At 44.7% G+C, this 17,043-nt stretch overlaps 1 protein-coding gene across 1 annotated transcript; it reads left to right on the top strand.

The window, feature by feature from the left end:
- The first annotated feature begins 5,913 nt into the window (after positions 1-5,913).
- On the top strand, positions 5,914-12,646 carry ZNF669 (zinc finger protein 669). The gene is made up of 4 exons (XM_025355056.1): positions 5,914-6,120; positions 10,588-10,714; positions 11,219-11,279; positions 11,701-12,646. The coding sequence occupies exons 1-4, from the start codon at positions 6,118-6,120 to the stop codon at positions 12,644-12,646; spliced, it is 1,137 nt and encodes a 378-aa protein (XP_025210841.1). The 5' UTR covers positions 5,914-6,117.
- The last annotated feature ends 4,397 nt before the right edge of the window (positions 12,647-17,043 follow it).

Raw genomic sequence — 17,043 nt, 5'->3', positions numbered from 1 at the left:
GGAGAACTCGTGAGTCATTCGATAAGGTGTATAGCAGTGGCGGTTTCTGCGGATTTTCCTTGAGCAAAGGCGTGTGTCTAAACTACTTAAGATCTTTAACTTAAGATCGGGACTGAAATGGGTGGGAGTGGGTTTCAGGAGGAGCCAAGATGTTTGATTATACTCCGCTTCAACGGAGTGTTATCTCCCCGAGCACCTGTAGCATGCGGCTGAGCTGGTACACTGTGGGGCATAAAGACATGAAGGCAATAAGGAGACTTTTCTCCTCAGAGGCCGCCCATGGCTCCCCACGGATGTCTCACACAGGGGAGACCAACTCATCTGGCACCCCAGAAACTCTCTTTCCCACATGTGCCCCTCTGTTTGTCTCTATTATATGTATGTATTTTTTTTTTAATTAATAACCGCCATTGCTATTTCCTTCACTGTGTCTGGCTTCTCTCCCAAGGCGCGTCCGCATCTGTAGACTAAAAACAAACAGCATAAACAGACACAAACCAAAATAAAATTTGTAATTGTTGATCTACCTGTGGTTTTAATCCACTTTAAAGGATTAGTGTTAGAAAGGCCATCAGCAGCTCCAGTAAGAATATCAGCTCCAGGCAACAGGCTGAGATGAGCCTGAGATGCCTCGAAAAGTTGTTTTTTCAGTTTAGCAATATCTAATGTTAAATTATCTTCTTTTCCTTGTAGTGACGTCTAATCATCTCCCAGTGGTGTTCAGTGGCATTATAAGAGCTAGGAGTAATACAAAAGTCAGAAGTATTCGAATCACATTGCATTTGAATTCTATGCTCCAAGCTCATAATCCGATCTCCCATCCAAATTACTGTTTGACGGAGATCATTCATGTGATTTGCCAATTTTTGTTCTGTTTGGCTTTGGGAATTCCAAAGCTTAGAAGAATTGTTCTGCCAGCTATCCACAAAGCCCACAGTTTGAATAGAAGAGTGCAAAGCAACACCAGCAGCAGCAGCTATGACAGCTAAAAGGCCCATGATCACAGCTATTAAAGTAAATATGAATCTCTTTGATCTACTAAGTATTCCTTTTAGTACTTCAGTGATACTATATATGGAGGGACAGGCCTCCCAAGGTCTATTGAGGGAAACGGGTATCCAAACTCCTTCTCAGGCCCTAACCACTGTCTTTATTAGAGGTAGAATTAATGCAGGTAAAAAGACAACAGCTGAGGCATGATATGGTTTGAGAGTCAGGTAGGATGTTAATTTTTCCCACTGCCAACATAAAAGGAGGTTTAACACAGCTCTGCAACGGGACCGTCCGATTAGAGGTCATGGCTACAACAAATTGAAGTTTTTACCATGGGTCTCTGTTTTATATTCTCCTTTCCAAATCTGAATTGGGGTTTGAGCCATCATTAATTTCCACAATTCTGGATGTTCTGTACTTTTAATTGGGTCAATCATTTTTGGGCTTGGAGGAGCCATACCATTCTCCTCCCACTTAATAGGGTAATTTGTTTCAACTATTCTATGTAATTTTGGTGCATTATCTGGGTAGTCGTTTGCAAAAGTAGTCTCTCTACAATCTTCGCTCTGTCCAGTACAATTTACTGCAAAGTGTCCCCTAGGGGCCCAATCAATGATGATTCCATAGGAATTATTTTGCAGTACAGCAGCACTGTTTGCAATACAATCTTCCGAGGTTAGCACCTCTAGCTTCTCAGACCATTCAATGGCAGGAGGTTCTTATTAGGTTTAAATTTATTAATCTGGCGATGTGTCATAACATAGCCATGCTCAAGGTATTTAATAGTGTCCAGGCCGGGCACGGTGGCTCAAGCCTGTAATCCCAGCACTTTGGGAGGCCGAGATGGGCAGATCACAAGGTCAGGAGATCGAGACCATCCTGGCGAACACGGTGAAACCCTGTCTCTACTAAAAATACATAAAAAACTAGCCGGGCGAGGTGGCAGGCGCCTGTAGTCCCAGCTACTCGGGAGGCTGAGGCAGGAGAATGGCGTAAACCCGGGAGGCGGAGCTTGCAGTGAGCTGAGATCCGGCCACTGCACTCCAGCCTGGGTGACAGAGCGAGACTCCGTCTCAAAAAAAAAAAAAATAGTGTCCAAAGACTGAAATGTTCTTCCACTGATTACATGAATAAAGGCTTTTTATCCATCATGTGCAGGAACATAAGCCATCCAACTTTGTGTGTCATAATTTAAACATCCCGCTGCCAGCCCCAGGCAGATGGGAGGAAAGCGATAACCAATAGAAATATTCATTAACATTCCTTCCTCCTCTGGATGAGTATGACCTCAGTTATCTGTTGGTCCAGGCATCCAGACACTATCATTAACATAAACCTCCACTGGGGTGTCTAACCATGTAACAGGCCTAACCAGTGGTGGGAATGGAATGTAGGCCCAATAAGTTTTTTCTTATAGTCAGGGAGAGAAGATGATATTACTCCCAATATCGCAGGGGTTGTACACACTTCCTGCGATATTGTTCCTAATATCCTGAAGGGGAGAGCATAATGTTACTCTCAATATCGCAGGGGTGTACACCTCCTTTGTAATATTGCTCTCCCTTCTCCCTGCCTAGCTATTACGATCCACATCGCAGGGGGTGAGGCACCCCCCGCGATATGGGGAGTAATAGCCACCTCCTCTTCCCCTCTCCCCCCCTCCCCGCCTTATATAAGGAGGCTGGCCTTATATAAGTGCCCCCCAATGCCATCGCAGGCTTTAATGTATTCACTTAAAGTTTTTTCTCATTTAGATCTGCCTTTCCCTTAATAGGTCTAATTGCTGCCTGACATTCTGCATTAGCATTTTAATGAGCAAGCAGCTGAAGGATCACTTTCTTGGCATGAGAATCGGAAATAGCCTTTTGAGCTGCATTGTGCAAACAGGCGATACAATCTGGATAAGGCTCCCTTAGACCCTGTTGAACTGTGTTAAAAGAAGGATAAGCAGTAGCAGGGTCGTGAATTTTTTTCCCAGGCTCTTAGGCATAGTTCTGAGCTGATCAACAACCTCATCACCCATTACCATCTGTTGATTTAGAGTACCCCATGCCTGTCCAATTACAAGCAATTGATCAGACATGATATTAACGGGACGTTGGGCTTGAGCATTTCTGCCTGATTTGTTGCTTCATCCATCCACCAGGTTTTATTTAAATTGGAGAAATTCAGAGGGGGACAGGGTGGATCGGGCTAATGCCTCCCAATCCACAGGTATTCAACGTCTGTTATAAGCCACACATTGTAACAAGGAATGAACATAAGGAGAATTTGGCCCATATTGTCCAATTGCTTGCTTTCAGTCTTTAATATTTTAAAAGGAAATGGCTCCCAGCATGCTTGAGCAAGTTCTGTGGCCTCCTCAGCTGGCGAAATAATGACCAGAAATGCCAAGCATTCAAATCCCCCATTTCTTGTGCCTGGCGAATGGATGACTGGATTGTCCCTGCGCCATAATTTGTATTTACACCGGCTGGCAGCATTCCTCTACCATAATTAACAGGTGGGCAAGCCTGGATCATTCATTCCCTCATCCTAATTGGCTGTTGGACAAGCCTGAAGCTTCCCTTCGCCACAGTTAACAGCAGGGCCTGCAACAATGGGAGCCGCAAGGCCAGTCTCAGGCTCCCCTTCCAAAAATTCCTAAGGCTGTCCTGGGGGTGGCCATTCCAGACCTTCCCCTAAAGGCGCAGTAGGTGGCACAGTTTCTTTTATAAGTTTTTGGAGATTAGCATACATACCTTCCCGTTTCTCGCCCTTTTTTAAACTAGACTGTCATAGTTCACTTAGCTGATAATTAGACTCCTGATTATTCAACTTTCCTATGTCATCCTGAAAATTCTCCTTCTCCTCCTCAGTGTGGAAGGGCTCCAGGGCTATTTTAACTGCCGACCACACAGACCAAGCAGAGACGGGAATATCGCGGCCCTCTTGTGCTCGTTTTAAGTCTGATCCCACCTTGTCCCAATCTTCTACATTCATGATTCCATATTCCGGGAACCAAGGAGAATACTCGTCTACCAGATGGAGCAAAGATGTGAGATTTTGGGTGCTGACAATTACCCCTCTGTGGCGCAGTAACTACTGCACAAGTCTTAAGTAATTAGCGAACTTACTCTCAGCCTGACCCACATTTTCCCGAGGTTTCCCTGGAATTCTCCGAGCGCCCACTTACCCTAGAGCTTGAAGTGAAAACCTACTGGGGAGTCCTTTGTCGGTCGTCCTCCGCTTTCCACGCTCTGGTGTTCCTTCACTGGATTATTTGTAGACATTATGGGGAGCCCCGCCTTGGGCACCAGAGACCAGCCTGGGCAACCGAGGGAGACCCCGTTTCTACCAAAAAAAAAAAAAAATTAGCCAGGTGTGGTTTCGCGCGCCTGTAATCCCAGCTACTCCTTGAGAAATCAGACAAAACCTGGCACAGAGACTGATTTTCTTCTGAAATGCTTTCTTCAAAATATTTCTAAAACAAAAGGGGGAAATTGGAAAGGAAAATATTTTGGGCCCCCTAAATCACTAAGATAAAGGGAAAAGTCAATCTGGGAACTGCTTAGGGCAAACCTGCCTCCCATTCTATTCAAAGTCATCCGCTGCTCGCTGAGAAGCATGCATATCTTATTGCCTCCTTTGGAAACGCTCATCAGAAACTCAGAAGAATGCAACCGTTCGTCTCTCACCTACCTGTGACCTGGAAGCCCCCTCCTGGCTTCGAGTTGACCCACTTTTGCTTCTGGTTGTACCGGATCAAACCAGTGTTCATCTTACATATGTTGATTGATGTCTCCTGTCTCCCTAAAATGTATAAAACTGTCAGATACAGTCAGTTTCTCTTCCAAGGTTTGGCATGTTAACGTTCTTGTGTTTTGTTGTCGAACCCAACTTTCTTGTTCTCCATGCCTCCTTGCCCTTAGTTACTGTAAACAACCTTCCCCCCCGTCAGTTCTAATCGATCACTCACATCTGTTCCCTTGGTTACCTGCTCTGCACTCATTTCTCCCTTGGAAACCACAGGTCCCACTATTGTAACTCACATCCCCCTTCCCCCTTCCTTATTTGGGAAAATATTCACAAATAGCCGACGGGGTCAGTTTAGATCTTGAGGTCCGGCTCCAGCCCATGCCAGAGGTAGGGATTGCCTCAGGAATAAAAACCCCTGCTTTCCTTTGTTCCGTGTGCTCTTGCGATTGTGACTGATGCGAGCAGCACGCTTCTGCAGAGGTAAATTGCGTTGCTGAGAAAACTTTCGCTTGAGTGCTGGTTTCACTTTGCGACACCGAGCATTTATCTCCAACAAAACCAAGCTGTGCTCTGACCACCTTGGGCAACTGTCATCAGGACATCCTGAGGCTGTGTCATGCACAAGCATCCCCAACCTTGGCAAAATAAACTTTCTAAATACTCTTTTCCCCAAATGCTCAGGGAGACTGATTTGAATAATCATAAAACTCCGAGGCTGCACTCCAGCCTGGGCGACAGAGCAAGACTCTGTTTCAAAAAATAAAATAAAATAAAATAAAATAAAATAACTCCGATCTCCCGCACAGCCGACTCTGCGTGAATTACTCTTTCTCTATTGCTATTCCCCCGTCTTGAGAAATCGGCTCTGTCTAGGTAGCGGGCAAGGTGAACCCACTGGGCAGTTGCAGAATTGTCATTATATTGCTTGCAATTTTATATCTATATTATGCACAAATAGCTATAATCCTGTATACAAGGTTAAATGCGAAGGTCCTCCTTGCATGGTCAGATCCCAGCGCAGGAAGGACGCACCCCCTACAAACCGCTAGGCCAAAAGGGTCATTCTGGCCACATCCAGCCTGGTGAGATCGCAATTTCCTGTCACTCTGGGCCTGAGGGGGCGGGGCCTGAAGCCCCATACAATCAGGGGCGCTGGGGTGGGGACCTGTCAATCAGGCGCGCCGCCGGAAAGGAGAGGGCGGCTTCCGGGATCTGGCTGGCGGGCGCTTTGTCTGGCCTTCGCCACAGTAGGCTCTTCCTGTGAGTCTCCGCTGCTACTTCTTGGCTCTGGGAGGCCCGGTGACTCTGCAGCAGCCTCGGCCACCCTGTGACCTGCGGGTGTTGGGACATCCCTAGCGGACGCCAGGACACCCGGGAAGCCGAGGAATGGTGAGTGGACTGCGTCTGGCTTCCCGAAGTGGGGAAGAGGGCTGGTTGAAACCTGCTGGAACCAGCCATGGGCTGCGGAACCTGCGGACCGAGTCGCGGCGGCCAGCCGGCCTCAGTTCCCCTCTGTGCAGGGCCGGGCGGCGCGGGCAGCGGGACCCCTGCGTCCTGTCTCTACCTGTGGGCGCCACTTCCGCCGGCCGGAGCCCTCTCCGGAACCCCGCGCCCCCCCACCCAGGTAGTGCGGAGACCACGGGAGGGTGATCCGGGAGAACCCTGACGGTGAGCGGGGTTCCAGCGTGGGAGAAGCTGTGGTTCATGGAGCTTCCAGTCCCACCTTTCTCCCCCTAAAATTAACCTGAGGCTTTGTTAAAACGTTAAACGGCGTGTTTGAGCAAACGGCGATTCATAAACCGGGTACCGCAGTCATGGTTTGTGGTTTGGGGTCCACAGGAGGGGCGTAAATGAGAGGCTTTGATAAGGTGAATGAGGAAGCAAACCATTTATTTATTTATTTATTTATTTATTTATTTATTTATTTATTTATTTATTTTGAGACGGAGTCTCGCCCTGTCAGGCTGGAGTGCAATGGTGCAGTCTCAGCTCAGTGCAACCTCTGACCCCGTGTTCAAGCGATTCTCCTGCCTCAGCCTCCCAAGTAGCTAGACTTATAGGCGCCCACCATCACGTCCAGCTAATTTTTGTTATGTTTAGTAGAGACAGGGTTTTGCCATGTTGGCTAGGTTGGTCTCGAACTCCTGACCTTAATTGATCGCCTGCCTCGGCCTCCTAAAGCTCTGAGATTACAGGCGTGAACCACCTTGGCCAAAATGTTTTTGTTTCCAAACATTTTACATGAGAGGAAAGCGGAGAATAAATCATCTGACACTCTACTGTAAAAAAAAATCTTTGTGCCTCTCTTCATCTTTCCTAAGTGTACATATTACCAAAATGTCTTTAGGTTGAGGTCCCCCCGTGAAAACCTGACAGGGTGTTGTGTCCTCAGCCACCCTCCTGTCTTTTCCTAGTCCTGGCATTTTAGAACTGTCTGGGGATGACCCAGGATACGCATTGTGGCCATGTCTATTGGAGGGTCTAGTGAGTATCAGCCCCGGGGTCGTCTCATCCCCAAGGACAGCCTGAGGTAGGGGGTAGAGTCTCTCAGGGGAGCAGCTGGATGCTCTTGGCCTTAGAGGAATCTCCTGGTATAGTTTCATCTAAAATGGTGACCCTTTAGGGTCATTAAAATTTTAGGACATTAAAATTAATGGACAATACAATGTAATGTCACTAAAGTTAGGTCATTAAAATTGTTCCTCCAGCCCGAGTTTTTATTCCTCGGAGACACATTGATGGTCTGCCAATCGGATGCTGATATTGAGAGGAAAAGGCAGAAATGATTTCTGCTCTCTAGACTGTCTCAGACTTGTGAAGAGAGAAAAACTGTCCCAAAGGACAAGGAAAACCCACCCCAGAGAGGATGTGCAAGAACCTGAATATTAAAATGCACTCAGGGCACACAAGAGGACAAAGAGCAGTGCCAGTGCCTCCTAGGTGGTCACTGAGTACTTTACTGAACAGGATGGGTGTCCCGAGGGATAGAATGGCCTGCCGTGACACTTAGAAAGGTCTGTGTTGGAGTCAGCCCTGCCTCCCTGAGTTTGTTACCTCGAAAAGGCTTGTCCACTTATTTGTGGTTCAATTTTTCATTGACTGTGATACATTTTGTCAGTACAGCTTGAAAGATAAAAATACTGTTTCCAAAGAGGCAAGGTAAAATGATGTATTTTATTTGCTAAAAATTCATATTTATTGCTTCCCCAGAGTGAGTGTGGTAAGTTTTAAAGGTCTGTTCTTATTTTATTTGCTAAAAATTCGTATTTATTTCTTCCCCAGGGTGAGTGTAGTAACTTTTAAAGGTCTGTTCTTTTTAGGGGTAATTTCAAATGGAATTGTAGGACTTAGCTTTGTAAATGCTACTGGTGAAATAGAAGTGTGACAGATAAATTGATGATTTACAAAGATTCACCAAAATGTCAGTTCCCCTCTTGTAGCATGGTGAAGAATTTATGACAGTGGACACATCTGTATCCTCTTATGTGGATATCTGAAGGTTTTTTTTGTTGTTGTTTTTTGTTTTTTTGGAGACGCAGTCTTGCTCTGTAGCCCGGCTGGAGTGTAGTGGCACCATCTCTGCTAACTGCAACCTCCGCCTCCTGGGTTCAAATGATTCTCCTGTGTCAGCCTCCCAAGTAACTGGGATTATAGGCACCCACCACCACACCCAGCTGATTTTTGTATTTTTAGTAAACATGGGGTTTTAGGCCTGGCATGGTGGCTCATGCCTGTAATCCTAGCACTTTGGGAGGCCAAGGTGGGTGGATCACGAGGTCAGGAGTTCCAGACCAGCCTGGCCAACATGGTGAAACCCTGTCTCTACTAAAAATACAAAAAAATTAGCTGAGTGTGGTGGCAGGCACCTGTCATCCCAGCTACTCGGGAGGCTGAGGCAAGAGAATTGCTTGAACCCAGGAGGTGGAGGTTGTAGTGAGCCAAGATCTTGCCACTGCACCCCAGCCCAAGTGACAATGCGAGACTCTATCTCAAAAAACAAATAAAAAAAAAAAGACAGGTTTTTGCCATGTTGGGCAGGCTGTTCTCAACCTCCTGACCTCAGGTGATTGCCCGCCTCAGCCTCCCAAGGTGCTGGGATTACAGGCGTGAGCCACCACGCCTGGCCCACTCTGTTTTCTTTTTATTCCCTAAATTTTAATATGTTTGAGTTTGTCTGTTCCTTTATCACTTTTTTCTTCCATAAAAAAATTCTGCCTAATCCTTCGTAAAAAAAAAAAAAAAATCTTCCTGTGACTTCTGAAAGTGTTCTGGCTTTATCTTTCATATTTGAATATATAATAAGTTGATTATTGTTTATGGAATAGAGAAGAATGCAATACATTTTCCCAAGTAGATGCCAGCCTGGTTTGCCTCATATTTTAAAGTGCATGTGATTTCTTTTTCTATTCTACAGTGCCTACTCTATCATTCATCAACCTTCCATATAAATGCTGGGTCATTAAGACTTTTTTTCCCTTGGTCTGCTTGTGCTTGTTCATCTCTCTGCTAATACTGTGCTGTCCTGAATATTTTTGTTTGAAAATCTTGGAAGTATGTTAGGCAAGCCATCACTCTTTTTTTAGATGACTAAAAATCATTAGACATTTGTCATTTTTACTAGGTATGAAAAAGTAGTTTTTCTTGCCTAAAAAAGCCTGATTTGGGAATTTATGTGATTTCAAAAGAATAGCATCTGGAAGTGGTGACATTAATGTCATTTTTAAAAACATGTGCCATATTTCTTCTTATTCTTTTCTGCTTTGACATTGTGCAATAGAAATTTTTAAAATTGTTGTATTAGTATTGTTAAATATCAATTATTGGTTTTATTTACTAAATTAAATTTAATAAGCCTATCCTTTCTTGGTGTAATCACATGGAATGGGCTCAACTCCCCAGTTAACAAGTGACAGCACATGTAAAACATTGTCTACCAGGGAAACTCATTGAACACTTCGTGTTCAGACTGTGTTTTGGTGTCTGGTTTCCTAAGCACCACTGCAGTGACATAAAATAATAGACCTTCAGCAGAAAAAGTTTTGGCAAATATATTGCATAAGCTGTTTAGATGCAGTGAGTCATTCTTATTACTTAGGTTGGTGGAATCCCTTTCAAAATGTAAGTTGCTAATACAAACAAAGATTGAACTTTGTGGCCGGGCGCGGTGGCTCAAGCCTGTAATCCCAGCACTTTGGGAGGCCGAGACGGGCGGATCACGAGGTCAGGAGATCGAGACCATCCTGGCTAACACGGTGAAACCCCGTCTCTACTAAAAAATACAAAAAAAAAAACTAGCCGGGCGCGGTGGCGGGCACCTGTAGTCCCAGCTACTCGGGAGGCTGAGGCAGGAGAATGGCGTGAACCCGGGAGGCGGAGCTTGCAGTGAGCTGAGATCCGGCCACTGCACTCCAGCCTGGGCGGCAGAGCGAGACTCCGTCTCCAAAAAAAAAAAAAAAAAGATTGAACTTTGCGAGCAGGCATTTTTAAGAATAAGAGTCTCAGGACTGATAATATTAACTCACTTACACTCATTAGGTAGGACTTTATTATGACAGATACTAGAAAGGTACAAAGTGAAGTTAAAAGGTAAATCCTAGCAGCACATCTTACTCCTTGGATTCTCTAATGAGATGGGTGTTTCTACTTTGCTGTTGCCTTTTTGAATAGTTCAATTCTAGCATTAATACTGCTGTGTGGGAGGGAGTATGTGTGAACAGAGTTACAGTTGTGACAATCAAGTCATAGAATAAATGCTTGGAAATTTTAGAATCATGTAAACAGCTTACGAATTGAGTATAGATTCCCAGTGCTGTCAGTCTCACCCATCCTTCTATCCACATGTGTGGAATGTTCTAGGACTCCGTGGCTTTTGAGGATGTGGCTGTGAACTTTACCCAGGAGGAATGGGCTTTGCTAGATTCTTCTCAGAAGAATCTCTACAGAGAAGTGATGCAGGAAACCTGCAGGAACCTGGCTTCTGTAGGTGAGAATGACAACACATTTCACTTAATTACAGAAGTATTTCCCTATCATCAGTGCTATTTGTGATTTGGAATGTGGCAAGGGAATGATTTGGTGAAGAAATCAGGCATGGACACTGTGTACAATGAACATTAAATCTAGTAATGTTTCTTTTTTTTTTTTTGAGACGGAGTCTTGCTCTGTCTCCCAGGCTGGAGTGAGTGGGCGATCTCGGCTCACTGCAAGCTCCACCTCCTGGGTTCACGCCATTCTCCTGCCTCAGCCTCCCGAGTAGCTGGGACTACAGGTGCCCGCCACCTCGCCCGGCTAGTTTTCTGTATTTTTTAGTAGAGACGGGGTTTCACCGTGTTAGCCAGGATGGTCTCGATCTCCTGACCTCGTGATCCGCCCGTCTTGGCCTCCCAAAGTGCTGGGATTACAGTCTTGAGCCACCGCGCCCGGCAAATCTAGTAATGTTTCTATAGTTTGTAATAATTCATGATAATTTTGTGGGTCTGCATTTTAGGAAACAAATGGAAAGACCAGAATATTGAGGATCACTTCGAAAAACCTGGGAAAGATATAAGGTAATTTGCACCGAGAAGATGAAATAAAAGTCCTCTTAAGCATGTCGTGAACTTAAAAACAAACAATCAAAACAAATAAGAGTCGCTTGAAATTTATTTCGTTTTAGAAAAATTTCACCCAAATGTAACGTACTTCAGTGTAGCAGTGAGTGTTTGGAAAACAGTTTACTTGAAAATAGTACTACAGAATTGTGTATATGAATGTTACTATTTTGGTCATAGCCGTGCAGGTGGTAGCTCTGTTTTCAGTAGTAGCCCATTTACTTTCAAATAATTCAGTCATGGCATAAAAACAAAAACAAAACAAAACAAAAATGCATTTTCCCTAGTATTGGTAGCAGTGTAAGTCCAAGACCTATTAATAAGTAGAAAGTTATTAATAAACCAACCAATAATAATGTGCTTGTCATTTTTTTTACAGAAATCATATGGTACAGAGACTGTGTGAAAGCAAAGAAGGTAGTCAGTGTGGAGAAGTTGTCAGCCAAATTCCAAATCTTGATCTGAATGAGAACATTTCTGCTGGATTAAAACAATGTGAATGCAGTATTTGTGGAAAAGTCTTTGTACGTCATTCCCTCCTTAACAGGCACATCCTAGCTCACTCAGGATACAAACCATATGGAGAGAAGCAATATAAATGTGAACAGTGTGGGAAATTCTTCGTTTCTGTTCCAGGTGTTAGAAGACACAGGATAATGCACAGTGGAAATCCAGCTTATAAATGTACAATATGTGGGAAAGCATTTTATTTTCTCAATTCAGTTGAAAGACATCAGAGAACTCACACAGGAGAAAAACCCTATAAATGTAAACAATGTGGTAAAGCGTTCACTGTTTCCGGTTCTTGTCTAATACATGAACGAACTCACACTGGAGAGAAACCCTATGAATGTAAGGAATGTGGAAAAACATTCAGATTCTCTTGTTCTTTTAAGACACATGAAAGGACTCACACTGGAGAAAGACCCTATAAATGTACCAAATGTGATAAAGCCTTCAGCTGTTCCACTTCCCTTCGTTACCATGGAAGCATTCATACTGGAGAGAGACCCTATGAATGTAAACAGTGTGGCAAAGCCTTTAGTCGTTTGAGTTCCCTTTGTAACCATAGAAGTACTCATACTGGAGAGAAACCCTATGAATGTAAACAATGTGACCAAGCCTTCAGTCGCCTCAGTTCCCTTCACCTCCACGAAAGAATTCATACTGGAGAAAAACCCTATGAATGTAAGAGATGCGGTAAAGCCTACACTCGTTCCAGTCACCTTACTCGCCATGAAAGAAGTCATGATATAGAGGCTGGGTGTAGTGACTCAGGCTATAATCCCAGCACTTTGGGAAGCCAAGGTGTCTGTATTGCCTGAGCCCAGGAGTTCATAACCAGCCTGGATTAAAACAATGTGAAACAACCTGGGCAACATGGTGAAACTCTGTCTCTACAACAAATAAAATAATGCCGGGCACAGTGGCTCACACCAGCTACTCGGGAGGCTGGGGCAGGAGAATGGCGTGAACCCGGGAGGCAGAGCTTACAGTGGCCGAGATTGCACCACTGCACTCCAGCCTGGGTGACAGAGCGAGACTCCATCTCAACAACAACAAAAAATCATTGCTGGGCATGGTGGCACATTTCAGTTGTCTTAGTTCTTTTTCAAGGACATAAAAAGCCATGGGGGGTTGGGGGGAAGCCCTCTGCATGCAGATCACCAGGTCAGGAGATCGAGACCATCCTGGCCAACATGGTGAAACCTCGTCTCTACTAAAAATACAAAAATTAGCTGGGTGTGGTAGCATATGCTTGTAATCCCAGCTACTCAGGAGGCTGAGGCAGGAGAATCACTTGAACCCGGGAGGCGGAGGTTGCAGTGAGCCGAGATTGTGCAACTGCATTCCAACCTGGCAACAGAGTGAGACTCCGTCTAAAAGAAGAAAAAAGGCCCATGCATGTAAGAAATGTAACATTTACTCTTTCCCATTCCCTCATAAACATGAAAGAGCTCACACTGCAGAGAAACCTTAAGAATGTAGGAAATGGGGTCAAGCCTTGAGATTTTCCTGTTTTTGAAGATTTGGGAGGACTCAGAGTGGAGAAAAGCCTTTTGAATTTAAATTTGTGGTAAGGCCTTCAGTTGTGTTAGTTCCGTTTGAAGACATCAGCTCAGTCCTGAGAAAAACCCTCTGAATGTTCAGAATGTGGGAATGTTTCATTTCTCTCATCCCCACTCAAGGACATATGAAAGTGCACACTGTAGCTGGACCTTGTAAATACAAGAAGGTACACGGGATTAAAACTAATAGTTTAGAAACTGCAAGAATATTTTCAGTTTTAACATTTACTTGAAAAGTCATGTGAAAACTCCCACTGGAAAGGAGTTCTATAAGTGAAGCTTTTCTAATTTGGAAAGTCTGATGCAAATTAATTATCGTGCAGTGCTCGAAAAAAATGTGTGAAATCTTACACAGGTTACAAGTATATTGTTTTTATCAGTGACTCATTCTTAAAGAGTCTTGAGTATGCTTTTCACCTTATTTTGCAGGGAAACCTTGAGGTGAGAGTTCTGTAAATGCTCTTTGAGCTGTAGTACTTGAATTTCATAGGTAATGATATTTTCTTAAGTTTGTTGGTAGGATTTTTGTCTATTCATTTGATAATGTGCTGAATTCATGGTTGAATTTTGATGTTTTCCTAATATGTAGGTAAGTTTAATTTTTTTATTTTATTATTATTTTTTTGAGACGGAGTCTCACTCTGTTGCCCAGGCTGAAGTGCCGTGGTGCATTCTTGGCTCACTGCAACTTCCGCCTCCTGGGTTTAAGCGATTCTCCTGCCTCAGCCTCCCAAGTAGCTGGGATTACAGGCGCCCGCCACTACGTCCAGCTAATTCTTTGTATTTTTAGTAGAGACAGGGTTTCACCATGTTGGCTAGGCTGGTCTTGACTCCTGACCTCATGATTTGCCCACCTCAGCCTCCCAAAGTGCTGGGATTACAGGTGTGAGCCACCGTGCCCGGCCAGGTAAGTTTAATTTGTATGTATTGTCCTGTGATTAATGGACCAGTGAATACTGATTGTTAATTGTTGGAATTTTTCTTACTAGCCTCATTTGGCAAATTTTGATTATCCCTTGTCCATTATACACATTTCACCTTTTTTTATTAAAGGAAAAACTACTCCTGATGTAGAGATGTTTACTTTTTGCTAATAATGAGTTGGTGTTAATTCCTAAGTACATAAAGTTTACCATAGAGTATCATCTCGTGAGTTCTTTGCATTTGTTGCCCTTTATTCTTTATTATGTCTGTTATTTGGATCGTTCACTTTGAATGAAGGAGAGAAAACTGTGATAGGACAATATGTTATCACTAATCTGAGGGAGGAAGCATCAAGTCTCTCAGTCACATATGATAGCGTTGGACTTTTCATCGATGCCTTTGGTGCTGTAGTAGATAGTATTACGCCATTATGGTATTATAGTTTATATATTGTATTTTACAGTATTACAGTCTTACCAGTCAGTGTCACATGATTCAGTTCCCTACCAGCCAATAGACAAACCAATCACATACTCTTGTAGGAACAAAGGATCATCCTCAGCCGGGCACGGTGGTTCACGCCTGTAATCCCAGCACTTAGGGAGGCCGAGGTGGGCGGATCACAAGGTCAGGAGATCGAGACCATCCTGGCTAACACAGTGAAACCCTGTCTCTACTAAAAATACAAAAAATTAGCCGGGCGTGGTGGCAGCACCTGTAGTCCCAGCTACTCGGGAGGCTGAGGCAGGAGAATGGCATGAACCCGGGAGGCGGAGCTTGCAGTGAGCCGAGATCGCACCACTGCACTCCAGCCTGGGCAACAGAGCAAGACACCGTCTCAAAAAAAAAAAAAGGAATATCCTCACTTTTTTAATGCTATACCGCTCTCTGCTCCCAAGTTCATCCCTGTTTGGGCCTGTGGGAGCTTACACCATCCTCTTATATGTAATTAATAACTGATGTTTAGCTTATCTGTTTAGTAATAGATGTCATGTGTTTAACGGTGCCAGTAAACGTAGGGTGTTCATTCCTTCTTCACCAGTGGGGTGCATGAGATGCTATTGAAACAATTGGCAGCACAAATGGAATGGACCAGCCCTCATGCAGGACACCTGCTCAGCTTGACCTACCTGCTGTCGGCTGATGGTTCCGTAACACATCAGCAGTCACCTGGGTCAGAACCGTGAGCTGACGACGGGCCTTCCCTTTGGTCTGCACAGTGTTTTGTGGTCTTCAGATGTTTTCATCTTCTCCCACACTAAAATGCTGTCATCTCCTAGACATGAATGTTCAGTTGCACCCCAGCATGACATTTGGCCTATGCTTAGCAGGCAGTTTTGAGGCCCTGGCTTATTAATGCACAAAAGCACAGCACATAAGCCGACACTTAAGTCCTGATTAGCAAGAATCAGGCTGTATCTCTGTAGTCACTGCATCTACTGTGGTCACCATCACCGTATGCGTAGGGCAGCCATGTGAACATTGTTAATTATTGTACACTCCCGAGACAATAGTTATTATGTAGGCAGAAGTAGTGGCCTTGTTTGTTTCTTGTGCTGCTGCTTCCCTTGCTGCTGTCCCCTACACCCTCCTGATGAGGTGTACATCTATGGTGCCTCATGGTTCAGGCACTGCTGAGTAAAGAAAATGGGAAGAAATAGTTTGATCTTAGCCCCTGCCAAAGCATATGAAGAAGCATCTCAGCTGCTTTCACTGAAAACTTCCTGGCCCGTGTGTGGGTTTTTCTTATCACTGCTGCTTATCAGCACGTCAGAAGTCTCATCTTCGGACTGCAGGTCTTGCCGGCCTTAGACATAATGGCCTTACTGCATGTGGAGCCAACCCCAGGAAGCTGGAGTGACACTCTCTGGAGAATTAGGTGGTCTCCTCCAATGTGGGTTGATGGGCTCCTGAACTCTTTCCTTTAACCATGCAGAGAGTCCACACTGCCAGTGATCATGTGCCACAACTCTATAGATGTAGAAATTCAAAATATTCTGAAACAGTTTCCATTGAAAGGAAATAGAAAAGCGGTTTGGTGCTGCGCTCCGGTCAAGAGAACTAGTACATGGCTCACAAGAACACTCTGTCGCTACTGTCTGTGCCTCTGTCACAACAAATATCCTGATCCTTCAGTTTTAAGGGTGCAGGGCCATTTTCCTCCCTTTCTTACTGGTAGTTCTCGAGATAACTGTATGATATGCTGGGAAGGCAATATCCTGATAATCAGGTGCCATTGGTCAGAACAGCCCAGGCTCTGTTATAGTCCCGCTCGAAACAGAATGGCCTTTAATGCTTGTGTCCAGCAAACCACATCCTGGGAGAAAACTCAATGTGGGCTGCTTTCTGGGGTCCCTCAGTTGTAGTGCAAGTGAGGCGTTTACAGTCAAAACTCCATCCATCTGCTCTGGGTAGCCTTCCTGATCTTGTGCTGGCGGTTCATATTGAATCCTAGACTTCTGTTGTCTTTTGTTTGCTATTTGTTTTTTTTGTTTTTTTTTTTTTGAGACGGAGTCTCGCTCTGTCGCCCAGGCTGGAGTGCAGTGGCCGGATCTCAGCTCACTGCAAGCTCCGCCTCCCGGGTTTACGCCATTCTCCTGCCTCAGCCTCCCGAGTAGCTGGGACTACAGGCGCCGGCCACCGTGCCCGGCTAGTTTTTTGTATTTTTTAGTAGAGACGGGGTTTCACCGCGTTAGCCAGGATGGTCTCGATCTCCTGACCTCGTGATC

Source organism: Theropithecus gelada, chromosome 1 (genome assembly GCF_003255815.1).
Source record: "Theropithecus gelada isolate Dixy chromosome 1, Tgel_1.0, whole genome shotgun sequence".
Lineage (NCBI taxonomy): Eukaryota > Metazoa > Chordata > Mammalia > Primates > Cercopithecidae > Theropithecus > Theropithecus gelada.
The sequence above is the reverse complement of the archived record's forward strand: the minus strand, read 5'-3'. Positions and strand labels throughout refer to the sequence as shown.

What these genes read in the sequence shown, in the direction of transcription:
- ZNF669 (XM_025355056.1), top strand. An exon ending in CAGGAACCTGGCTTCTGTAG is followed by an intron (nt 10,715 to 11,218) that starts GTGAGAATGACA and finishes TCTGCATTTTAG; the next exon opens with GAAACAAATGGAAAGACCAG. An exon ending in AAACCTGGGAAAGATATAAG is followed by an intron (nt 11,280 to 11,700) that starts GTAATTTGCACC and finishes TTTTTTTTACAG; the next exon opens with AAATCATATGGTACAGAGAC.